The sequence below is a fragment of the Callorhinchus milii genome, unplaced genomic scaffold (genome assembly GCF_018977255.1).
Source record: "Callorhinchus milii isolate IMCB2004 unplaced genomic scaffold, IMCB_Cmil_1.0 Scaffold13, whole genome shotgun sequence".
NCBI lineage: Eukaryota > Metazoa > Chordata > Chondrichthyes > Chimaeriformes > Callorhinchidae > Callorhinchus > Callorhinchus milii.
In genome coordinates this window covers 7489342-7516649 of record NW_024704754.1, presented here as the reverse complement: position 1 = coordinate 7516649, position 27308 = coordinate 7489342, and the positions used below count along the sequence as shown (strand labels likewise).

The 27308-nt window shown below is 41.2% G+C and overlaps 1 protein-coding gene across 2 annotated transcripts in view; it reads left to right on the top strand.

The window, feature by feature from the left end:
• Nucleotides 1–17791, top strand: part of cpeb4b (cytoplasmic polyadenylation element binding protein 4b) — a 37785-nt gene extending 19994 nt beyond the window's left edge. Inside the window, exons 4-10 of one of the 2 annotated variants that reach the window (XM_042339887.1) lie at nucleotides 3379–3402; nucleotides 5575–5748; nucleotides 6728–6817; nucleotides 9114–9232; nucleotides 11274–11388; nucleotides 11755–11936; nucleotides 13957–17791. In XM_042339887.1, coding sequence (XP_042195821.1) covers nucleotides 3379–3402; nucleotides 5575–5748; nucleotides 6728–6817; nucleotides 9114–9232; nucleotides 11274–11388; nucleotides 11755–11936; nucleotides 13957–14184 — 932 coding nt within the window. In that variant the 3' untranslated portion in view covers nucleotides 14185–17791. The remainder of the gene's footprint in view (nucleotides 1–3378; nucleotides 3403–5574; nucleotides 5749–6727; nucleotides 6818–9113; nucleotides 9233–11273; nucleotides 11389–11754; nucleotides 11937–13956) is intronic. The other variant, XM_007906655.2, reaches the window with a different exon arrangement.
• The last annotated feature ends 9517 nt before the right edge of the window (nucleotides 17792–27308 follow it).

Here is a 27308-nt window from a genome sequence, read left to right as displayed (position 1 = left end):
TTCCCAGTTTCTGTTCAGAAATTGTCCATTGTAACTCAGAACATGTGCGTTTTTGTTTTGCTGCCTGGCTATATCTGGAAGTATTGTTCTTTTATATACCTTTAAGGCTCCCATTGAAACTTCTCTTTTCAAGGCTGTAAAGCAACACTTGCTTATCTAATTATTGCTCAAATTATTGTAATTTGAGTCCATTGTGAATGAAATAAATATTCGTTCATGGTTGTGGCAGTTGTACAATGTATTTTCAAGAATACAATATCTTCTGTTATCATTCCTGAATACAAAATGAATTCCAAAGTATTCCTGTACATATCTTCAAGAAAGTCAATTGTAAAAGCTGTCTCAGATTTTTTAAATATTTCAGAACTTACCTTATATTTAAAAAAATAATTTTATTTGTCAAATTATTTTTTTTTAAAAAAGAGATAAATTATGCAGTGATTACATTCTTTTTTACTTTTCTGCTCAACACCAGCAGCATAACCTGTGAAACTGTCCTTGTACATTATCCTGAATCTACATATCTACAAGTGCTACATTATTGTGATCTGATATTACCTGTTAACATTAGAGACCTTTCACGAACATCTATTATCTGAGGCAATGCCTTTTAGAAGATGATTTTGTGTCCAGTGATCTGAATTGCTAAATCAAACTATTTAGTGGGCCCAGGAGTATTCTTACAGTTTCTTCAGATCAAAAACAACAACAACAACAAGATTTCATTTATAGAGCGCCTTTCACGTCGGGAGGACGTCCCAAGACGCTGGACAGTTGGGTCAGGACCCGAGTAGCGGGAAATGGTCAGGGTGAGGGGAGGGAAGGGAGGAGCGAGGAGGGGCTAGAGAGTCGAGAGGGGAGCTGAAGGCACGGTCAAAGAGAAAGGTCTTGAGACCGGCCTTGAAGGAGGAAAGGGAGGAAGCAAGGCAAAGGCACTGGGGGATGGAGTTCCAGAGCCTCGGGGCTGAGAGGCTGAAGGCCCGGCCACCGATGGTAGGGCGGTTGGGACGGGGGATGTGGAGCTGACCGGAGCCAGAGGAACAGAGGGTACGGGCAGGTAAGTAGGGGGATAGTAGGTCGGAGAGGTAGGAGGGAGCAAGGCCGTGAATGGCCTTGTAGGTGAGGTTCAGGATCTTGAATTTGATCCTCTGGGGGATGGGGAGCCAGTGGAGGCGAGCGAGGGTGGGAGTGATGTGGTCGCGAAGCCTGGTGCGGGACAGTACACGAGCTGCAGAGTTCTGAATGACCTGCAGCTTGTGGAGGGAGGGCCGGGAAGGCCGGCGAAGAGAGAGTTCCCATAGTCCAGCCTTGAGGTGATAAAGGCGTGGACCAGAGTTTCAGCAGCGTGAGGGTAGTGCCGTAGTCTGGCGATGTTCCGGAGGTGATGGAAGGCGGTGCCAGTTGTAGCGCGGATATGAGGAAGAAAGGACAGCTCAGGGTCGAACAAAACGCCTTGGATGCTGATGCTGTCAGTGCCTGAGCTGCGGAGGCGCTGACGTGAGCCAATCAGGAGGGCCTCAGTTTTGCGCACGTTGAGTTGAAGAAAGTTGTCTCCTATCCAGGACTCGATGTCGGACAGGCAGCTGTCAGGACATCGGTGGTCGTGGAGTTGAGGGTAGAGGAGGAAAGATAAAGTTGGGTGTCATCCGCATACATGTGGAAGTTAACCCCATGTCTGCAGATGATGTCACCACAGGGGGAGCATATAGAGGGTGAAGAGGAGGGGACCGAGGACAGAGCCCTGAGGGACACCACGCGAGACAGTGCGGGGGCCGGAGGAAAAGCCGTTTGTGGAAACAAAATGAAGATGGTGGGAGAGGTATGACCTAAGCCACTCAAGGACAGGGCCTTGAAGGTTGAGGTGGGAGGACAAGCGGTGGAGGAGGATAGCATGGTCGACCGTATCGAATGCTGCCGATAGGTTGAGGAGGACGAGGAGGCAGAGGGAGCCCTGGTTGCAGATGGTCAGGGTGTCATTGGTGACCTTGACCAGGGCAGTTTCTGTGCTATGGGCAGCACGGAAACCTGACCGAAGGGGTTCGAATAATGCATGGGTGGAGAGGAAAGAGCGCAGCTGGGAGGCGACAACTCTTTCAGGAACCTTGGACAGGAAGGGGAGGTTGGCGATGGGCCGGTAGCTTGATAGCTGCGACGCATCAAGGGAGGGTTTTTTCAAAGTGGTATGACCTTCAAAAAAGTATGACCAAGAACTTTTTTTTAAAAAAACTCATCAGGTATGCAATGTGGAGCTATTCATTCTGCTTCAGGAATCATGTTTAGTTGGAATGTGATAATTTCTCTTGCTGTATTACTTTTGAACCATTGTGAGATCATTAAATGAGGCCAAGTTCAACTATAATGTATTGTGTGCACAATGCATGAATCAGTGAGTTGTTCAAGAACACTAACATGCTGACATTGTGGCCACTTTTCTCGGACTTTCATGTCAGAGTGTTTTACAATAGGTGACTGTCTTGAATGTGGAATTATGAATGTCATAAATTACAGACATGCTTATTGCTTATTCTCCTGTGTTTAATTTTGTTAAGCAAAATTCAGCAAAAAGTGACGTTTCCGTGCTTACCTTTGACCTTGCAAACAGCACTGGAACATTAATGCTGAAATTATGATGATAATAATAATAATAATAATAATCCTTACATTTGCATTGACTCCATGATTTTGCTCTCCATCATAAAAATCGTCAGTGTGACATTTACAGTTGTGTGGATAATAATAATAATAATCCTTGCATTTGATATAGCGCTTTTCACGTCAGGAGGACGTCCCAAAGCGCTTCACAGAACACACTGTAAAGTGAATTGACTGTATATTTGTGGGCGAACGCGGCAGCCAATTGCGCACAGCAATGTCCCACAAACAGTCGTAGATTGAAAATGACCAATTTATTATTGTTTTTGGTTTTGGAGGTATTATTATTAGGCTCTGTGTGGAGTAAGGAAACTTGCCCAAGGTTTCGCCCTCTGCCTGGAATTGAACTCAGGTCTCTCACTTGCAAAGCGAGTGCTCTAACCACTGAGCTACAGGACTCCACAGGATAATGCACTAGCCTTCACAATAAGGCCAAAACCAGAGAGGAAGTTCTCTAGTTTGCTGTAAATTTTATTGTACAATATATATACCTTTGTTCTTTTTGAGCTTTTGATGTCAGGGTTTCAGCTTTGGTGTTAATTTTCTCATCATGGCGGCCTTTTAAGTTAGTTTTCCTTTACCTTATGAAGACACGGGATGAAATTAATTTAATTTAAATGGTGTATGTTTCAACTTTGATGAACCACGGACCAAGCATTGCTTTTGTGATGCAGAAAATGTTTCCTTTCATGATTGAAGAGTATTTTTCTTTCTATTTACATGCAGCAAGGACATATGGGCGAAGGCGAGGTAAATGTCAGAAAATAGATTACCATATTGTATCAATAAATTCAGTTCAGCACAATTACTGAGCTAATAATTTGGTCATTTATATTTCCCAAATATTTGAACTTGTCGAATTTCACATGATTTCATATTTGCGCTTCACGTTTAATATTTTGTCGTGTACATCAATTGTAGAGTTCTATTTCTGATGTTTTCACTGCTCAGTCTAGCAATTTTCTGTTTGATTTTAAGGCAGCATTAATAACCTCACTGCTATCTCCACTGATTCGGTTAATCCTATTGTGTTCCATACATTAATAGATCTGGATTAGGTTTAGCTTGTTTAGAAGTGAGTGTTTGTGCAAGAGTTGGGTTAGAATCTAAAATTAAGCTATTATTCCCAACTCAAAAAAACAAGCGTGGTTCACTTAAGACCTTTATCAGTTAAGGTAAGGTTGAATGTGCTTGCGATTTTAAGACTTTCAGCCACAGTTGGAGTTTGTGTATCTAGGGCTAGAACTGTTACGTCGAGAATTTTTCTCTTTTTTAATTTACGGCTTTCCAAACATATTTACAGTCATAACTAGTTTTTAAATTATAACTAGTTTGATTAATTTGTATGTGTTTATTCACAACCATTTAATTAGTATTTGTGGTCCACTTGGCAGTTTAGAATTGCTGCTTGCTTTGCAGACGTTTTCACTTCAAAATACAAACTTGAATCTGAGCAATTCTTCCATGGATCTGTAATTTTTAAATATCAGGTGGGTAGGAAATTTGTACGACTGATATGCCAAGTTAAATATTCACGCAAGTTGACTGCCTCTCTGCTAGCCAAGTTGCTGGTCTCAGTTGCCTTCTATTTTGGAAAGACTTAACAACTTGATGGAGCCCCAATTAGAACTGAGAGGTTTCAGTGAGGGCAGAGGTCATGCTGACCTTCCATAATGGCTTTCATTCAAATATTGTCAATCATGGAAGTCAAAAGGGCTGTAAACGCTGTTTTTCCTTGGATCTGTATAAAAAGACAGGCAATTGATGTCTGTGGAACCATAATCCCAGTTTGACTCAGCACCTGTGGGTTGGCGGTAGAAACCAATGTTTGATATGATACTTTAAGTTGTTATTCTCCTCATAGTATTGTGCAATTCTTAAATGTCCCTCACCCGCAAGATCTCGAAATATCAGCAGTAAAATTACTTTCCAGAACACATGCAGAAGAAATCTAACAAAGTTATTGAAGCTTGTCAGGCTGTACCTGTTATATAGCCTCACTTTTCCAATATGCCTATCTTAGGTGACTTCAACTCTTGACATTTGTCAATTGGACCTTTATTATTCATACTTGCCAACCATATCAAGACAATACTATGCTTGTTGAATTAATCCTGTGTCTCCTGATTTCTTCAGAAGAGCAGTAAAATGCATTTCCAGCTGCTTTCAAATCAAAAATGCCTTGGGGAAATAAACTCCACCTCCCTCAATGGAAGTGTCCCAGTAAGAAAATGACTCCTGTTTGCATCTATGTTAATTGCTTTGGTTGCCCTGGTAGCTTAGAGACTAATCCTGTTTTGATGGAAAAAGCTTTGACACTATAAAGTTCATTATGGATACGTGTTAAACTGATAGTAGCAGAATGGTTTGAATATTCACTGATGTGTGTCAGTCTGGCTCAGTTGGTAGCACTCTTCTTTGAATCAGAAGGTTGCGGGTCCAAGCCCCATGTAAGGACTTGGAACCCATATTTGAAATGTATTATCAATTTAGTGACATACTGAAACTTGACCAGTGCTGTGGTCAGACAGCTCCGGAACACTCATTTTAGTTCTGGTCGCTACAACGTAAAAGCACTGTCCTAATGCAGAGGAAAGCAAAGTGGACTGATCCGCAGTGCTGGGAGGGCTGAGCTATGAGGACAGGGTACGTAGGGTTTGTCCCTCGGGAGAGTGTGAACTCCATTCCAGATGCATGACAATGGATTTTGACATGTGTCAGATACCTGGCTGACCAAAACCAAATTGATCCAAATGTCAGTTTCCAGATTTGGGTGGAACATGGATTCAAGCTGAATTTTACAACTTGAACACGCCAAAAATAAAGTGTATTCTTTGTAAGTTTATTAACCAATGTTCATTTACCAGCACATCTTTGAAAAGAAAGCAATCCATTTGTTGTGCTGTTTGTGCTTCTTTCCAGGTCACTCATCTCTGTTTCCAGTGGAAGATTCCTTTCTGGATGATGGCCGTGGTGATCAATCTCTTCATAGTGGCTTAAATTCTCCTCATTGCTTTCCTCACCAAAATGGTGAACGGGTAGAACGATATTCCCGTAAAGTGTTTGTTGGTGGTTTACCACCTGATATCGATGAAGGTAGATATAAACATAGACTAGTGGAAAACTTGATTTCTTGAAAGCATCACATATTTTATTATTTTATTGCAAGATTTACCTGCTTCAAGTAATAAATGGGTTGTTCAGCTATTTGCCTATTTACAGGTGCTATTTATGTTGTATTACTTAATGATGAATTGATAGTGGTATAAGGTTGCTAGAAGACATCTAAACCATGAGTTATATACAAACAACATCTGCCTGGCTGCCTCCTTGGTCTCCCTCCTCCCCCACCTCCCCCCCATGTCACCTTTCAAACCCCCTCCCCCATGCCTCCTTCACCACCCTCCTCCAACCACGAACCACACCCTACACTTCTTTGCCCCCATCTCTCTCCTCCTCCTTTTACCCTACCATCACTCAGATGAAGCCCACCACCTGCTGCCTCCGCTCAAGTAGCTCCGGACTCCTGTTCGTCCCTCGTCCACTCCACCATTGGTGGCCGTGCCTTCAGCCACTACGCCCCAAAACTCTGGATCTCTCTCCCTCAATCTCTCTGTCATTCCCCCTCCCCACTTTCAAATCCCGCCTAAAAACCTTCCTTTCTGATCGTGCTAATGTCACCTCCCCCGCCTGCCCCTGGCTCGGGCTCAGACTCCGCCACTGTTAAGTGCTCCGGGGCTCTACTCCGTGTGAAGTGCGCTATGTAAATGCAAGTTTTACAAATACATTTAACATTAAATGGGTATGAATCATATGATTATTTGTTGTATTTGCTTCCTGCTTACAGTAACAGCAAATTACACTTGTATAGCGCCCTTCACGTTGGGAAGACGTCCCAAGATGCTGGACAGTCAGGGGATTTGGACCCGAGCAGGGGTTTGGGATTAAGGGGGCGGCGGGGAGGGTAGGGAGTGTGGTCGAATGCTTTGTTACATATGTGGAACCGATTTTTTACATTTGATGTAGAAATGTTTTCCAGTTAGCCAGACTCTTATTGCACTATTTATTTTTGCAGATGAAATCACAGCTAGTTTCCGCCGGTTTGGTTCTTTGGTTGTTGACTGGCCTCACAAAGCAGAAAGTAAATCCTATTTCCCACCAAAAGGTACGACGCAAAACATCTGATGAATAAATTTTAGCTGTTGGCAAAAGGTGTTACACAGTGACGAGATAAAAGCTAAACTTCCTTATTTTGGCTTTTAAATTTTGCGGCATGTTTTGTACAATGGAAAATAGGTATTCATTCACAAAGTAACAAACTATTTGCCTAGGGCACCGTGGTCCAATAGACGACACAGCCCGGCGGGAGGTTTTATGAGGCCCACGACCATTCTAGCTTCCACTCCCTGGTGAATGTCCTCCCAGGAGCTGGCGGTTGGAAGGACACAGCGCAGAGAGTCTTTACTGCAGTCTCAGGAGGGCAAGTGCGTCTCTTACCATCCAACTACCAGCTCCTACCGCTGCAGAAAGTGATCCGCGCATGGGGAAGAGAGAAAGTGGAGCGAGAGAGGAGGGGGTGGCGAGAGAGAGGAGAGGGGAGGTGAGAGTGAGGGGAGGTGAGAGAGAGGAGAGGGGAGGTGAGGGAGAGGGGAGGCGAGGGAGAGGGGAGGCGAGAGGGGAGAGGGGAGGCGAGAGGAGAGGGAAGGCAAGAGAGAGAGGAGAGGCGAGAGAAAGAAGAGAGGCGAGAGAGAGAGGAGGGGTGGCGGCGAGAGAGGAGGGAGGGAGAGATACAGGAGAGAGTGCATATCTGTGAGAAGTAAGGGGCAGTGAGAGAAAAAGACTTGAGATTGAGAGAGGGAGAGCAGAGAGAGATTCAGAGAGTGAGGGGGAGAGTGTGAGAGGTGGAGAGAGAGAGTGTGTGAGGTGGGATGGGGTGATTGTGAGGGAGAAGGGGAGAGAAAGAAATGGGGGAGATTGAGAGAGAGTTTGAGGGGATAGAGAAAGTGTGTGTGGGAAAGTGTGTGTGTGAGAGAGAGAGGAGAGGGGGAGATGAGAATGGAGTGGTGGGCAAGAGAGTGATTGAGAGGGGATAGGTAGAATGTTAGAGGGAAGACAGAGTGTGAGAAGGGGAGTGAGAAAGAGTAATAGAGAGAATGTGTAAGAGAAGGAGAGAGTGCCTGAGAGAGACTGTCATCCCCACTCCCCCTCTCTGTCCTCCACCTCTTGCTCCCCACTCTCTGTCCTTCACCTCTTTCTCTCCGCCACTCCGCCTCCCTACTCTCCCCCCCCTCCCTACTCTCCCCCACTCCCTACTCTACCCCCCTCCCTGCTCTCCCCCCCTCCCCGCTCTCTCCCCGCCCCCTGCTTTGCCCCCCTCCCTGCTCTCTCCCCCCTCCCTGCTCTCCTCCCCCACCCTCCGAGCTCTCCTCCCCCACCCCCCAAGCTCTCCTCCCCCGAACTCCCCCCCCCCCCAGCTCTCCCCGCCCCGAGCTCCTCCCCCCACCCATCTCTCTCCTCCTCCCCCCTCTCTCTCTCTCCCCCTCTCACAAGAATGGATCACTATCTGCAGCTGGAGGAGCCGGTGGTTGGTTGCTAAGGACATGGTTGGTAAGAGACGCACTTGCCTTCCTGACAGATTGCAGTAAAGGCTCTGCGCATCGCGTTCCCCTAACCACCGGTTCCTGACACTGCCCTGAGAGGATGTTCACCAGTGAGTGAGGGTGAGAGTTGGAATGTTGGAAATGGTCTCAGGCCAGATGGGGCCCTTGGGCCGCCAGCTGGCCCACACTGAATGCATCCCGTGGACCTTTCTCAAATAGGGAATCCAGCCATGGCAGCCAAAAGTTTGGACCACCGTGCTCTAGGATAACAGCTAGACTAGGTAAGTCAAGAGTGGAAGTCCAGAAACTGGATAAAACTGCAATACTGTCCTATGGTAACAGCACAAGTTATGATTATATTAAAATTTTTGTCATTTTTGTGGCATTAGACTTTGACCTCTAGAACCTCAAGGTGTCACAAGTTGCCTTGGTATAGGTCCTTCCACCCTGCTGAGGACGGATATCCGTTGAATAGCTGATGAGGAAACTCAGGCTTGGAACGACAGCTGCTGAAAGATAATAATCCTTGCATTTAATATAGTGCCTTATCGCGTCGTTGAGATGTCTCAAAGCGCTTCACAGAATATATTGTAAGGTTCTATTGTTGATAACAGCTGCATTTCAGTTAGTTATTTTGGTCATTTAATTTGTAAAGGTGAACAAATTATTGATTTACCAGAATTGTTTACGAGTAGAGTTTATTTTTATTGTATGTACAATGCTTGTAAAAGAAGTCGTTGTTTTGGAAACAATTTTAATTCTATAATCATACCTTAGTGTTTAATTATAATTTAAAATTTTGAGTTTGACATGGCCAGGCAATACTGTGAATAAACCCATTTACCATCTTTTATTTTGCAGGTTATGCATTTTTGCTGTTTCAAGAGGAGGGTTCTGTGCAAGCTTTGATTGACGCCTGTATTGAAGAGGATGGCAAGCTCTACCTTTGTGTGTCAAGCCCAACCATTAAGGATAAGCCAGTGAGTGGATACAAACTTCAAAACAAAAACACTTGAGTCTTTATCCTCAGTTGTAATATTTTAAGTCACAAGTTCACAAGAGAGATTCAGATGAAGAAGCTCCTACAACAACAACAAGATTACATTTGTATAGCGCCTTTCACGTCGGGAGGACATCCCAAGGCGCTGGACAGTGTACAGCATTTCAGAGCCGACCTAGAGTCAGGGAGGGAGAAGGGAGGGGTCGGGGGGTGACGGATGGCATGGTCGAAAAGGAGGATCTTGAGGTGGGACTTGAAGGAGGCTAAGGAGGGCACGAGGAGGAGTGATTGGGGGGTAGAATTCCAGAGATTGGGGGCAGAGTGGCTGAAGGCTCTCCCGCCAATGGTGGGACGGGTGGGTTGGGGGACGTGTAGCAGGCTGGAGCTGGCTGAGCGGAGGGAGCGGGCGGGTTGGTAGGGGGTTAGGAGTTTGCGGACGTAGGGGTAGTGAGGCCATGGAGGGCTTTGTAAGTGAGGACCAGGATCTTGAACTGGATCCTCTGAAGGATAGGGAGCCAATAGAGTCGGGCGAGAATGGGGGAGATGGGGTCACGGAGTTTGGTGCGGGAGAGGACACGGGCTGCAGAGGTCTGGATTATCTGCAGCCTGTGGAGGGAGGAGTTGGGAAGGCCGACCAGCAGGGTGTTTGCATAGTCGAGCCTGGAGGCGATGAAGGCATGAACAAGAGTTTCAGCAGCCTGAGGGCTGAGGTAGTGGCGGAGTCGGGCAATGTTACAGCCCATATGATCATATGATCGCATCCTTCCAGAACGCCCATCTTTCTCTCATTACAGCGTTGAGCTGTTCTTTTTAAATAAGTCCAGCGTCCTGGTTTCATTCTTATTACTAATTAAAATCTTGTATACTTCTATAAGGTCGCCTCCAAAATATCTCCGTTCAAGATTAGAGAGCCCTAGCTTGTTTAATTGTTGCTCATAGCTCATTCAGTACAATTTTAAAAAGACTGAAGTCATAGTCTACTAATAACCAGAAGTTTGTTCATACTCCACCTCTGAAATATTGAAACAGGTGTGTTCAGGTTTTTTTCCAGTAGTTGGTGTTAGCATTGTTAAAAGGCTGCAGCCCAGACTGTATCACTCTCCAAGATGAAGAAATAATAATTAATAATAATACTTGCATTTGATATAGCACCTTATCATGTTATCAAGACGTCTTAAACAGGGTTTACTGTAAAGTGGTTTGACTGCATTTTGTGGACGAAAGTAACAGCCAATTTGCACACAGCCATGGAGTGAGCGACCAATTTTATTTGGGGGATTGTAGAGAGAAACTCTATTCTCTTTTTGAATAGTGCCATGGGATCTTTAATGTCCACCTGAACAGTCAGACTGGACCTCGGTTTAACATCTCATCTGAAAGATGGAACCTCCAACAATGCACTCCTATCTCTCTGACCTGCTGACTCCCTACCAACCTGCCCGCTCCCTCCGTTCATCAGGCTCCGGCCTGCTCCATGTCTCCCGCCCGACCTGCCCTACGATCAGTGGCCAGGCTTTCAGCCTCTCTGCCCCCACACTCTGGAACTCCATCCCAAGATCCCTTCGCCTCGCTTCCTCCCTTGCATCCTTCAAGGCTGGTCTCAAGACCCTTCTCTTCGACCGTGCCTTTGGTCTCCCTCCCACCTCTCTGCCCTCCCTCACCCCTACACCACCCCTCCCCCCATGCTCTGGCCCCAATAGCTGACTGTTCAGTGCTTTGGGACGTCCTCCCGTCGTGAAAGGCGCTCTATAAATGTAATTTTGTTGTTGTTTAGACTATGTGATTCCAAGTTCCAATGGCGGCTTGAACCCACAACCTTCTGATTCAGAGGCTATCACTGAGCCAGGCTGACATTGTAATAATAGAGCAGTCACTTTCCATTGTGTAGTAAGAGAAAAATTTAACATTAATGTAGTATTACTATAAAATGTAACATTACTGTAGTACTAGTGGCTGTATATTGATTAGAAATCTGTTGAATATTCAAAAAGAATATTTTATTCATATAATTTTCAATGCAGGTTCAGATACGTCCATGGAATCTTAATGACAGTGACTTCGTGATGGACGGTTCTCAGCCTCTTGACCCGAGGAAGACCATTTTTGTAGGTGGTGTTCCCAGACCCCTGAGAGCTGGTAAGCATCATCAATAACATGTTCCCAGTTTTGACAAACAACCTATTTTGCTATCATTTATTCCACAAACGTGTTTAGGCTGAATGTGGGGAAAAAATACGGACCATTTGAGCAATATAGTTGTGAAACCGAAATCTTTATCAGTCCCCATAACTATCAGCTGCTCTAAAGTCTGTACTCATAAAATTCATTCAATACCATTTGTAATCGCTTACTTCACGCTAGCATAAAAAAATATAGAATTGCTGTAGCATAATGTTAATTCTGACTTGAATTTGAATCTTAAATGCTGTTCTCAAATTTACAGTAGTTACAACTGACATGTTGTTTATAATTGCTCCTTTATTGTGTTTTTTTGTGCTGTAGTGGAGCTAGCCATGATCATGGACAGACTTTATGGTGGAGTATGTTATGCTGGCATTGACACAGACCCTGAGCTCAAGTACCCAAAGGGTGCAGGGCGTGTGGCTTTCTCAAATCAACAAAGTTACATCGCTGCTATCAGTGCTCGCTTTGTTCAGCTACAGCATGGAGATATTGATAAACGGGTAAGCACTGAACAAACATTTTCATTTTCCTTCATAGGAACACAAGAACATGAGTAAGCCATTCAGCCCCTCAAGCCATTCTATAGAATCGTGGCTGATCTGGAATAGATCATTCCCCACATTCCCTTCCCCCACCCCAAATAATAATAATAAATTGGTCACTCAATCCACGACTGTCTGTGGGACACTGCTGTGCGCAATTGGCTGCTGCGTTTCGCCCACAAAATAAAGTCAATTCACTTTACAATATATTCTGTGAGGCGCTTTGTGATGTTTTAAAGACATGATAAGGCGTTACATCAAATGCAAGGATTATTATTATGAAGTGCAGTCGTTTCCTGTGTACAGTAACATTGTGTTCATTGCGTTGTCAGACTAATCTCTTCCAGAAGGTTGGAAAGACCCTATGGTGAAGAAATTCAAGGCAGCTGTAACTTCATCTACTACATATAGAATTGTGTGCCTGATGCAAACAGTGTCCAGATTGGCAGCAAGCAACTCACAAATCCTGTTGAGATGGCCACCTTGCATAATCTGAGTTTCCCCAGACACTCTTCAGATGTATCAGGATAACTCACTCTTGATTTATATCACTCTTTCACTCAGTAATGTAGTTCCTGCTTTTCCTCATTCCTGAAATGAATTGATAATCTCACAGTTCCGTGAAAGGAAGAATTACACCAGTGATCTCAATCAGAGATTCCCGTCACATTGCCCGCCTCCATTGGTACCTCACAACTAACGCAGCCGAAACCCTTGTCCACGCTTTCCTCACTTCCCAGCTGGACTATTCCAATGCCCTCCTTGCTGGTCTCCCCAGCTTCACCATACACAAAATCCAACTAATTCAGGACTCCGCCACCTGGATACTCACCCGCACAAAACAACAACAAAAAAAATTACATTTATAGAGCACCTTTCACGTCGGGAGGACGTCCCAAGGCGCTGAAAAACTCTACCCCCATCACACCAGTCCTTGCCAGGCTCCACTGGCTCCCAATTACTGATTGGATCGATTTCAAGATCCTCTCATCATTTCCAAATCCCTTCATGTCCTCACACCTCACCTACCTATCCAATCTGCCACTCCACCGCCTGCTGCCTCCGCTCAGCTGGCTCTGGCCTCCTGTTCATCCCTCGTCGCCTCCACTCCACCATTAGTGGCCGTGCTTTCAGCCACTACGCCACAAATCTCTGGAACTCTCTCCCTCAGTTCCTCCGCCTTGCCTCCTCCCCTCCCACTTTCAAATTCCGCCTAAAGACCTTACTTTATGATCGTGCTTAGGGTCACCTCCCCCCTACCTCTCCGCTTGGCTCAGTGTCCAACTCTGTCACTGTCAAACGCTCCGGGACACTATCCTGCTATATAAATCAAGTTGTTGTTTTTGTATTATCTACTTTGACAAATAGAAATTCTCTGGCCAGATTTTAAACACTGTCTGATAATCCTTTTGAATCTAAGTTGTACAACGTCAAGAAAAGCTGTAGTCTTGGTAGACGATCAAAGTAAATCTAAAGTCATTTGGATCTGTCTCTTAATAATTGGTTTAGCAGATTTCATGATGATAGAAAAATATTTTCACCGAGTATTTGAGATGTATGATTCAGTGTTGCAAAATTCATTCCTAAATCAAATTGTTGGCTGGAATAAAATATGAAGAATTTAGTGGCACTAGGACAGTTCACATCCCTTATTTCTGTACATAAGATTCAAATAAGATTCTTATCTGGTAAATCACGAATTTACCTCTGATCAAACTGCACAAAAGGCAGCTTGCTTTCTGCTGACCCCCACTTTTCTAAACTGCATTACTGGGAAATTTTATTTTCAAAATGTTGACTGCCATGTGATTTTGGGACGTAGCCTTTTTTATGCAATGAGGATGTAATCTTTATCCAGATCACAACATTATACAGATTTGGAAAGGGATTACAAGACCACTGGTAACGATGCCTATGCTTTGGCTTTTTAATATTCTTCTGGCTGTTTAATACTGAATAATATTGTGTTTATTTTTAGGTGGAAGTGAAGCCATATGTCCTTGATGATCAACTGTGTGATGAATGCCAGGGTACCCGCTGTGGTGGAAAATTTGCTCCATTCTTCTGTGCCAATGTCACCTGTCTGCAGTATTACTGTGAATATTGCTGGGCTGCCATACACTCGCGTGCTGGGAGAGAGTTCCACAAGCCACTGGTGAAGGAAGGAGGAGACCGTCCGCGACAGGTTCCCTTCCGGTGGAACTAAAAAAAAAAAAAAATTTTTAAATTAGAATTTTTTTTTAATATGATTCTAATGGGGAGATCAAGAGTGTTTTAGGCTCCAGACACCAGACTAACTGGGGGGAAAAATAAGTGCATTCTTCATCTGCCTCATCCCAGTTCTCAAAGTATGTGTCTCTAAAATTCAATTCAGAACAATTTGATTCAACTAAACTTTAGTTTCAGTGCTTTGTATAAACAACGGCTGACTGTTGATCAGGCGAGAAGAGTTAATATACATCTTAATGGAATAATACAGGTTCAGTGGGCATGATGATTTGTACTTCTGGGTCATGTGCATGCACACAGCTTGGTGCTGTACTTGATGGGAAGTGTTGCATTGAGGGAGCTATGGGATAGGGAAACCAGTTTTAAGCACCATTTATAGTTGAATGGGCGGAATCTAAACTTAAAACCATTAAATGTGAAGTTATACTGCAAGCCTTTCTGTTTGGGTTTAAATTATATTCTGAAGTAGGGAAATAGCACTGTATGATGCAAGGAAATCTGGATTTGCCCTCAAATGATACAATTTTCAAAATTAAAAGACCCTTTTTCATCAGTGTGGTTTTAAAAAGTTGTTTCTAACACACTACAAGCTTTACTAACGATATGAGTGTATGGGGTACATAACTTTGGTGTTACCCCATCTCTTTTCCCCTCCTAAGAAAATAGTAAGAAAAAGAGGGGTTTAGGTTGCTGCTATGGTTGAAGTGTGCACTTATTTCAGAAATGTAAAACCACAATTCTAAGATCTGTTGCCCCTTTAAAGTTTACCAAAGTTGTTGAGATTGACGTAAATCTAGTTATAGAGAGGCATTTTCCTTGCTGGAAGAGATTTTATACCTTTATTTTTTGATGTTGCTATTTACAAAGTTGACTTGATCTACTAATATATTGTTATGTGTCAGCTTTTGCTCTCCATTTTGACACACAAAAAGTAATACCTCAATTGTAGCCTTGATTTATATTTTTTTATTTTTAGTGATGCTATTTAATTGCAAGAGACAATAGGAGCCTTGCTGCTGTTTAGGTGGTATGAATCAATACCATTTTGTTTCCAGTAAAATGGGAATTAGTGAATAACAAAAGAGAAAGCTACACTGCAAAACAACTAGATGTAGCACAGCCTATGGCTTCAGCTGCCTAAGAATTTTTATTTTTTATTTTTATGTGGAATAGTATGAATGATTGAATGTTTACTTGTACACCTGTTTTGCATGCACTAAATATTCATACATTTTCCCCATTCTCTCCTGTACTTAAGTTCCCCCTATTAAGTTTTTTGAAAAAGTTACATTTTGAAAATTTAAATGGCATAAAACAAAAGAAACAGCAAAATTTGTTGCGTGTGCCAGGGTGTATGCTTCAGTGTTACTGTAGGTTAGCACGTGGTGTCACAACACTAAAAGTGTGCACTATGCAGGTTGGCTTTATCTGGTGCTGCCCTTGCAGTGGGTGAGGTAGGTCGTAGACTGCATTGAAGGAATGATCTCCTTTTAATTAATGTGTGATTCAGCCAAAGTTGGTTATGCAGCCGTTTTATTACTTTTATGTGAAAGATGAAAGGTTATTGCTCCTTACTCTTGCTATTTTTTGTGATACAATGCATTGCATCTTTAAGCTCCTGCAAACCAAAGACTGGATTATTCACTGCTAACTTGTGACCCACAAGTAAAACACTGAAAATAGCAGTGTAACTATTCTTTTTGAAATAATAGGCTTTGCTGAATTCAACCTATTAAGATCATTAGTCAAAATGGAGACATTTGCTGTTAAATCATCAAGTTTAATGCATTTAAAATTGATCTGTGTTTTGACCACAGTGGTGACATACTAACAGCAGCAGAGAGTTGCGAGGGTGCTTACCTTTTAGCTCGTCAGGGATTTACTATTAAAGTAAAGAATATGTAATTCTTAGTGGCAATGTTTAAGCTGTAGAAAGTGCTGGTTATCATCCTTTCTTGATGTACTGGTGTGCTCTGGTGCCATCCCTACCCAATTCTGATGTTTGTAGGTGTAGGAATTAACATTTTTGCAATTTGACACTGAAAGATAACTTTTCTACTGGTAGTTAATTCCCTTTTTACATAGCACAATATGCTTTTGAACTTTTTGGTACATTTTTCTCTAACTTTTTTTTCTTTTTTTTATATACACATACCAACATTTGTTATGCACTACTTTTGTATATCTTGTTTTTCCAACAGTGGATATTTTTCAGATCACTTTTTTCACAGATGGCATCTCTTTTTGCAATACCTCGATTTTTTTTCATATTCTAAAGAGAGATGAATAGTTTTTCTATGCTTATTGTTCAAAGATCTGCAAATATGGTTAACTTAATTGTGCAAAGAAATGAGTTGAAGCAATCAGTTTTGCTTTCTTTCGTTTTATTATTTTTTTCCCCTTTAACATTTGAAGGCAAGGAGAACCTTTGAATATCATGAATGTTCGGGATCAGCAATGCTGTTTGTTTGAAACTGCAGAGTCATGAAGAAAAAAAACTATAGCTAAGAAATATATAACCCTCCCAGCTTCCCCAGCACCAGGTCTAGATGTTAGTAAGTCTACAAGTAATGATGCAGAAAATATTGGGGCCTGGTTGCAATATAAGCCCAATTCCCATTGTTCAAATGTGGATTCCAGTTCCTTCCAATACTACACTGTATTTTCAACCAAAATTCTTAAAAGCATTTCATTTCGACTCTTCCTCACAGTTCCTGTATGTGTAGTACAGTAGCTGACCTGGCACAATTTACAATACAAAACACACACGGAACAATTTAGCAGTAAACTTTTGACAGATACAGATTATAAGGTGTTTGACGGTTNAAAAAAACATTTACCTGTTTTTAAATGGACAAAATAAAAACGGTTTGAACTGCCATTGAGTTACCTCAATTATAGATAGTGGTGCAGGGCTGAAATGATTAAGAAAAAAAATAAACATGCATGTGAACAAAAAAAATGTAAACTTCAAACTTGTTTATTGTGTGTTGTAAAGTTGTTTACAGGTTTAGATTTCATTTCTCACTTGCCCGTAGCATGGCAAATATATCCTCATACACAGACCTCTGCAGAATGCATGATTTTAAATCTGATCTTGTAGTTCAGGAAGGAAGGTTTTTACGAATGCCATTGGAAGGACTTGATAATTTATTCTTTGTGTGTCTGAATTTGAAGCATTTCTTACAAAGTTACAGAAGACTTGAATGTGGTAAATTGTGGAAATTAATGTCATATTGTTATGTGCAATACTTTTTTTCTAACTTCTGAAAAAATACTTTACAGTGTAAACCTTTAATGCGATTTTTTTTAATTGTAAACATTCAGATTAATATGTTGTCCACAATGTCATTTTCTACTGTTATTATATTCCCTTTTATCTTACTGATATTTGTAAAGTCAGAATATGATCTTTGTACTAATATAAATAATTGAAGTTATTTTTAGATATGGACTAAAGGAAATGTGCTTGTTTGCTTATTTTTGTTACCTTACTTTAAAAGTGGCAACGACTACTTTTCTCAGCAGCATTATAATAATTGGGTCAATATCCTGGTCCAGCCATTTTATTTTTTGGTATTTTAAATTGAAATGTATAATTAGTTTTTTATCATTTTGATCATTCAGATTTTTTATGTTGTAATATTTTTTGAATGTGTGGCTTTTTTAATATTTTAAAGTGTCTAGTTTTTATTGAAAGCTTATGTATTCAACACTGTATGGCAAATATTCCTAAAGAAAAAAATAGTTATTTGTGGAAGTCAGCCAACAGTGTTATGTCTCTGTGGCTGAATTCCTTGTGGTTTTCACTGTGTTTGGGGAGGTTGTAGTGATTAACAATTTTAAATAAAGGAAACTCATTTTTATTAATACCTGTTCACCTTTTTTGAGTTGACCTTTTATGTACCGCTCAGTTAAGTTATTTGGTACAAAAATGTCCCTTTCTACAGCTTGTTTGTTAAACTGGTAGCAAAACGTAATGTTGTTAAAGTTTTATGCCAACTATTTATAATCCTGAGCAATTTTTAAATATTTGTAATGTGAAATGTTGAATGATTAAAGTGTTTCAATGTATTGTAAATGTCTCAGCTTTATACTAACAATGGTCTGCAACTTATTTTTTCATTATTTATTTGCTTTGAATGGAATAGATAGCTAATAATTGCTTACATGCTTACATATGTTGCATGTTGAAATGTAATGAATATAGTATCCTTGTTTTTATTGAGGGTCGTCTTTGTATTCCAGTCGAATTTTTCAAAGTGGTTTTAGGGACAAGTCCAAGCAAGCTGTTGTAGGGCAGGTCAGACCTGTTCATACGAGAGATTTCTTGTAGTAAAATAATGGGTTTCGCCCACAAATGTACAGTCAATTCACTTACAGCATATTCTGTGAAACGCTTTGAGACGTTGAGAAGACGTGAAAAGCACTATATCAAATGCAAGGAATATTATTATTACTGCCTAGATTGGGAGGAAAAAAAGTTATTCAGCACAAAGCAGAAGACCCATGATAAAGAACAAGGATATATGTATTCTCTTTATGTGTGAATGCCAACTGATCCCAGTTTCCATGACTTCCTAAAAAAATAAAATCTCAGCTGTTGTGCGTTTCTTTTAAAATCTTTTTTTATATAATTTAGAAGATTTTGGAGTATTTTTTAACACAGAAAATAAATTACAAGCATTGCAGAAGCCTAACTTTTAATTTAAATTTTCAAAAAAGCCACAGATCTAGAGGGTTAATTTTGCAGAAAGGCATGTAATATCAAGGGCAGTTTTTCAGGTATATTAAGACTTGAATTAACTAGTGGCCCCCTGTAGCTCAGTGGTTAGAGCACTGAGAGACCTGAGTTCAATTCCAGGCAGAGGGCGAAACCTTGGGCAAGTTTCCTTACTCCACACAGAGCCTAATAATAATCCCTCCAAAACCAAAAACAATAATAAATTGGTCATTTTCAATCTACGACTGTTTGTGGGACATTGCTGTGCGCAATTGGCTGCCGCGTTCGCCCACAAATGTACAGTCAATTCACTTTACAGTGTGTTTTGTGAAGCGCTTTGGGACGTCCTCCCGACGTGAAAAGCGCTATATCAACTGTAAGGATTATTATTATTATAACTAAATGGGTTATGTATGTTTCATATGTTTAATCCAGATTTACACAAGTAAATATTAACTAAAAAGCTAATTTTAATAGTAGCTCAATTTGAAAAATGGCGTATACACATAGGACTTCAAGGCTTGAAAATCCTAAACTGAAAATTTGTCCCATTTTACTATACCAACCTGCTTTGTGACTCACACTCATCTTAATCGCGTCTCGCTGAGATCTTATGAATTTTAATGCTATTAATGGAGCACTCTCACAGAGTAGATGGAAAATTATGTTGTAAGCCAAGAGATTTTATTGTCACATTTCTTTGTAAGCTTAAACGCTCAAATCTCTGGTATCGCGAGTGTACACAGAACAGGAACCAACAAATTTAAATAATATATGGTGATTACCTAATGTCTCAAAGCTATGTCCTACTTCATTTGACTTTTAAATGAACCAACATAGTTGTTAAATAATGGAATTAACTGGAATTAGAAATTTGCGATCACCTTTGCTTTCAGTCAGTAGTCTAACAATCAATACTGGATTTCACCAGACTTGCAGGGACTTGACGCTTTTCAGTCTTTGAAAATAACTGAATATGTTGTGTAAATTGGCTATTTACAAAAGTAATTGATCTCATTTAGGTTAATTTCTTTTAAAATGTGAGGGGAAGTGTGCTGTGCTGAATCTGGCTGCTGAAGGAGATATTAGCACACGTTCATTAAAACAAACTGGTGCAATGTAATGTACTGGCTTTCAGGGGTCATCATTTTTGTGCAATCTTCAGGCCCTACATTACTGCGACACAGAAATGTTATTCAACAAAAAGGAAATGCCCCAGATGGGAAGCTAATATTAGATCATTGGTAAATTGGGTTTTCTCAGAAATGATCAAATGTGCTATCTTCTATAACTTGGCACTGTAAGCTTAATAATGTAATAGATTTGTTGAGGTAGAATTTTTTAATGTCAGAAAAAGAATCAGATATGTTAAATATGACAATTTGTAGTTTTTCCCCATTTAAAATGCCTTTTTCTCTTTTTTAACAATGTTAATTCTATTTCTCCTTTCACCTCACCTAACTTGGTTAACCTCATGAGCGTGCACTGGAGTTAACTGATGCACAGCTATTTGTTCCTCCTCACTATCTCTTTTTCAGCCTGAGATTTGATGAGAAAATCATAACTAAACTCACATGCCTATACAGGACCATTGTACACTGTATGCCACTTCCAAGTAAATTTTTCCTGTTTTAATCTGTAAAGCATTTGCATAGTCGATATTAACAGGCGCTAGCACAATACAGTGGAAATTAGCACCATGCATGATAAAAAGGACCAAAGATCTAGAGATGCATTTAATTTTTGGTAAATCAACATGCTGAACTCTGAAATAGAATGGTGTATGTTTTTTCAGTGATTTCCCCCCCCCACCACACTACAAGGGAAGTGTCCAGGGTTCAATTGTGCCATTGGGTGAGCTGCTGAGAGAAAGCCAGGCATTTCCTTGTAGGGACAGAAAGAAATCTGGCCAACACTTTCCAGGCTGCTATCGCATTAAACGGCCGTGTGGACCAAATACTATGAATGAGATGCTTGCTTTCTTTGATAAAAATTGGCACAGAGAGAAGGGAAGAATGTTTTTTTCCCCCATAGTGAGATTTTAAAAAAAACTTAACGAGTCTCGTGACTGAAAAGCAGTTTTTGGTAGAAAGACTTTCCAAAATATTGAAACAAAATTTAAAAATTTAAGAGTCAAAATTCCACCCGGATCTAGATTTACTGCATTCAGCTATGTGAGTGCTTTGCGATATCCTTTTGATGTGAAAGGCACAAAATAAATGTACACTGTTGTTGTTTTATGTAGCGTTTCAGCTCATCCACAATTTGGCAAATTCTTAATTGCAATCTTAATTTTGATGCCGGTTTTCTGTAAACTTTTAGGAATTGCAGAAAACCAACCTCAAATTTGAGACTGAATTTGGAAATTTGCCAAATTTTTGATGCTCTGAAATAAAACATAAATAGAGTAAATCTAGACATGGGTACAATTTCTCCCCAAACATATTTAAGTAACATTAAAACAAATTGCAGGATTGAACAGTGTGGTCTTTTACACTTACAATAATAATTCTTGCATTTGATATACTGCATTATCACATGGTTAAGACTAGTGACTTTTTGTCCAACAGCAGTTTAACATTAGCCTTGAGAAACCAACATCAGCCTTGAAGTCCAACTGCATTTTACGCACGGTGACAGATTTTAGTGTCGCCATGTTGCAATGTCATTATTACCCTTGAAATGCCAACATCAACCTTTTCCCATGAAATTGCTCATCCAGTCCAATAGAAATGTGGAAGTCATAGGAATAGCTGCTGGTAGGCAGCAATATTGCTGCTGAAAGAATCTTACAAACATAAAACAGAAAATGTACAAATTACAACCACCTTCAAATTCAAGTCCTGTAGGGTAGTGGTTAGTGTGCTCGCCTCATAAGTGAGAGGACCTGGGTTTAATTCCGGGGTGGGGTGAAACCTTAGACAGGTTTCCTTACTTCACACCTCTGTTTACCTAACAGTAAGTAGGAACGTGGTTGTTAATCAATTGGTGGATCACTTTCCAGGGATAATAATCCCTCAAAAAAATGTGGTCACTCAATCCATGACTGTTTGTAGGACTCTGCTGTGCACAATTGGCTGCCGTGTTTTTCCTACAAAATACACCCATAAATATACAGTCAATTCACTTTACAGTCTATTCTGTGAAGCGCTTTGAGACATCTTGAAGATATGAAAAGCGCTGTATCAAATGCAAGTATTATTATTATATTGAGGGTTAGTGAAGCATTCATTTCATGCCATTTGCTATCACCTTTGCTTGGCCCTTTTTGTACCATTATATACTCATTTAATTATTTTTGTCCACGTAGCTTGATTAGCAACACATAAATTAACTTCCAACTTTTCAGACCTCGTTTAGATGCAAATAGCTTTGTAATTACAATACTTTAATGGGAGCATTAATTGATACTGTATATCACCGTAAATTGCCTTGAATTTCAAATTAATGCTCTGATTTGTTTCATTATTTCTACTGATCTCTTTCATTTCTTTTTCTGCTTTTTTTATGATGCATAGGGATACACTGATGCCTATTTTCATTCACTGGAGTACTCTTTCATTGGCATGGTCACTCTCAGACTGAATGCCAAACGTCATGACTGAGTCTTGACAATGAATGTTGGCAAATTACTCAAGTGGGTGCTGTCCTCAATGGGCACACAAGTAAACCTCCAGAGATGTCTGAGGACAGGATCCCACGTTTTTTCCCGCTCCAGCCAAGAATTACTGAAACCAATATATTGCACTGCTAGTATTGTCCTGAGATATTGATTAGGTTTAGATTCCTGATATTTTTTACTAAAATGGAGATTGCTCAAGGTGGTAAGCCTTCATGATGAGGAAGGATGCTAATTAAATGCTCAATAAGTGTAATGGAGGAAACCAGAAAATCTGTAGCCTTTTACTAATCAATAATGGTGCAAATAACAACAGTAAATAGACGTTTGTCATTGCTACCAATCGGAGGATTATTTGACTTGCAGATCCAACTTTACAACAGACTAAAAATAGTTTCAAAATCCAGGTCAAAATACTCTACATATACACTATATGTAGTAATCATCTCCAACGCTATTATTGTATAACCCATACTTTTCATCAATTTAGTTGTTTTAGTTTCTACCGAGGCAGACCTACAGCAACTCAAAGCAACCCTTGGCTACCTCCACAAGTTTACAAGTTTAAGTAACCCTCCACAAAGATAGATGAATGTCAGCAGCCTTAAAGACCTAAGTTCTCTACCTGACCTGTTACCTTTGTGACCTGCTAACTCCCTATCAACCTGTATGCTCTCTCCCCTCGGCCTGCTCCACGTCCTCGCCCAGCCCACACCACCGCACCATCTGCCTTCAGCCTCTCTGCCCCACCCTTTGGAACTCTATCCTAAAGTCCTTTGCCTTGCTCCCTCTCTTGCCTCCTACAAGGTACTTCTCAAGACCCTCCTCTTCGACCACACCTTCGGCCACCATCTACCCTCCCTGCCCTCCACCCCCATGATCCTCACTCCCTGCTTGGGATCAAATCCCTGACTGTCTAGGGCCCTGGGACGTCCTCTCGATGTGAAAGGTGCTGTACGATTGTAATATGTTGTTGATATCAAATGCTTGACGAATCAGTTTTCATGTGTTTGAAAATGTGTAATATAGGTGCGTAAATGCTGTTTGAAACATATCATTGCATCACTCACATGATGGAACAATGTCACAAATATCACCTTAATCCTTACATTTGATGTAGCCCCTTATCACGTTGTTGAGACGTCTCAAGGTGCTTCACAGAATGTATTGTAAAGTGAATTGACAGTGTATTTTGTGGGCAAAACACACACGGTGTCCCACAAGCAGTGAGTGAGTGATCAAATACATTTTTTAAATTTCACCTTGCTCCCCAAGTATGAGAACAATATGTCAAATACTTTTACTTCACAACAGTGCCTCCTTTGATGGCTCACACAGACTTGGTCATGGCCCTTGATAATGAAAGACCACTTTGAATGCTTGCCAAGAGTTTGTTCCTTTGCCAGAAATTAAAGTTGAATAACAGCCTCCAAAAGGACAAATGAAAGAACATTGGTGACGTGGTTGCTATCGCTGTTTCTGACTACGCAAGTTCAGCTGTGCTGATCTGTTGTGGCAGATGAAACAGCCTGTGGGGAAACAAAACTCATATTTGCTTCCAAGGGAAATGTCACCATTACTGACTTTTAACCGTTTGGACTCCAGTAATTATATCTGTTTTGGCTTTCTCCCAGATTTGATCAGTTAGTAGCAATTTTTCAGTTTGAGAGTAAGGTCAGAAGAATAATGAAATTAATATACATTTCTATAATTGTGATACAAGGAAGGTTATATAATTACGCCGTACAGTCCATCTTTTTTTTAAAAATGTAGTCACTCACACCATGACTGTTTGTGGTACACTACTGTGCGCAATTGGCTGCCGCGTTCGCCCACAAATATACAGTCAATTCACTTTATAGTGTGTTCTGTGAACCGCTTTGGGACGTCCTCCCGACGTGAAAAGCGCAATATCAAATGCAAGGATTATTATTATTGTTATTATACAGTCACTTTACAATATATTCTGTGGAGCACTTTGAGGTGTTTGATAGACTTAATAAGGTGCTATACGTGGAGTCCTGTAGCGTATTAATTAGAACGCTCGCCTCGCAAGTGAGAGGACCCAGGCTCGATTCTTGGGCGGAGTGAAACTTAGACAAGTTTCCTTACTTCACATTCACATTCTTCCCCCTCTTATTACCATATTGGCTGCTTTTTCCCCACTGTAGCCTATAAGCTTGAGCTCTCCAGCCATATTCGCTGACACCTTTGCATTTTAATTTGCCAGCCACCCAACACTCAGATTCTTCTTTGAACTCCCTCACATGGTTCGGAAAGCCACTTGCTTATTAAATCTATGTCTCTGCAGACAGCTTGTGTCAGAGCAAGCCTATTAATTCTTAGGTTGGTTCCCCATCTGCCTCACTGCACCCATCAACAAATCAGCAAAAGACCCTGCAAATGGCTTCCATTTCTCCACCTTTCCCATAGCAGTAAATTGCTCCAGGAAATCAGTCTGTGGACTTTGTGTTTAAGAACCTGGATTTACCTTTTCTCTGCTCTTCTCTGCCTTTAAGAATGCAGTGTATCTTCACATGTGATATAATGTCAAAGTGCTTCACAGTAATTAATAATAATAATAATCCTTGCATTTAACATATCAAAGCGCTTTACAGAATATACTGTAAAGTAAATTGACTGTATATTTTGTGGAGAAATGCAGCAGCCAATTACACACAGCAATGTCCCACAAACGTGGATTGAGTGACCAATTTTTAAAGAGATTATTAACCCCGGAAAAGTGATCCGCCAATTGACCAACAATAGGGTTCCTACTTTACTGCCAAGAAAACAAGTGTAGTAAGGAAACCCGCCCAATGCCTCACCCACTCAGGAATCAAATCCAGGTCCTCTCATCTGCAAGGCGATTACTCTAACCATTAAGATATAGTGACCAGGGCATCTGTTGCCCTTTCATTTGGAAGGGCTTTTGGGCTATGGGGGATACTGTTAACTATTTATTTTGTAGGCTAACCCAGTGGCCAATTTGCACACAGCAAAGTCCCACCAATAGCCAGGAGTTGCCTGCCCAATTTTTTTTACACATCTAAACAAAGTATATATTTATTGATGGAATATATATTCACACTTATCTCAAAAAATTCCTGTGACAGTCAGAAAAACGTAACTCATTATTGCTCATAACTGCCCGTTACAGCACGCAGCAGACCTGGCCTTTTTTTCGGTGGTGGTGGGGGGGGGTTTCCTCCACGCCCTCCCCGCCTCAGGGTTCTGCCACCCTTTCCAGTTACAAGATGGGTCTTATAACCCCCTCCCTATCGCCCTCTGCTTTATGGGGAGTACGGACAGGTTAACAATACACCATGACTGCCCATTTTATCAGGAGGATTGTCGACCAGAACACTGGGAGAAATGCTTTTAAAATTAGTTCTTTAATATCCGCCCCAGTGGTTAGTCAGACCCTTTGGCAGCCAGTGCGCTGTTGCCCCCAGCATTATACGGAAATATCAGCTGGAGCTTTCACTGATATGTTTATTTCATTCAACTCCTCTGAGCCTCCTTCTAAAACCATGCCAATAATTTCCAAACCATAAATAGAGAGAGAAATCCCAGAAAAATCAAGTAGTCCCTGTTTGATATACTCAATCTCCTCTAGCAACCGGGAAACTGGATAAAACACACCACAACCAGAAATTTGCAGCCCCCAAAAACTGAAACGCGAATTAATTTCAATCGGGTATAATCTATCAGATTGATTTTATCTCGTGCTCGTGGCCCTGGACAGATGATTTTCTGTTCAAAGTGCATAGGTTCTGAATCTCAAAAAGAAAAAAATCCTGCACGTGTTGACATTGCCTTGATGGATAGTGTTTCATTCCAAAGGTCGGAATATGTATTGACCTTCCACGAAGCAATTTTGAGAAACAATTTGAGTATTTTTTTGCATTACCAGCACCCAATTATTGCACCTGCCGTCTGCATGAAGAACATGGCAGATAACACAGTATTTCTTCAACTCTCTGAATGCTGAAGGATGATTTCAAGGTGCTATAAGATGGATCAAAAGAAAAGTGCAGAAATATTTGTCCAAAATTGCAGGAAAATTTGCGAGTTTTCTGAGGAATTGTGGTGCTATTGAGGTACATTTTACTGCCAACCTACATTTTTTTACTTGATCAGAACTAAACATGATGAAATAATACACATTAGATTGTTACAATTTTTTTAATTAATTTCTTCTTTAACAGAAACTGGGTGGTCAATATGGAGGTGGGGGAGAGGGGGCACCAGCACAGGGAGACCCACCAAAACACAGGCACTCGGGACCAGTGACCTGAGTGCAGAGGTACAGGGGCTCACCACCTCCTTCCTACTTCTCAGGGCCCAACACCACACAGAGACAGAGAGACACACACACACCCACAGAGACACACAGACACACAGACAAAGAGACACACACACACCGACAGAGACACACAGACACACAGACAAAGAGACACACACACACCGACAGAGACACACAGACAGAGACACATACACAGACACAGAGAGACACACAACAACAACAACAAAATTACATTTATAGAGCGCCTTTCATGTCGGGAAACATCCCAAAGCGCTGAAAGACAGACAGACACATACACACAGACACTGAGAGACAGACACACACAGACACAGACACAGAGAGAGACACAGACACAGAGAGACATAGGGACACACAGACACACACAGAGAGACAGACACACACACAGACATAGAGAGACACAGACACACACAGAGACACAGACATACACAT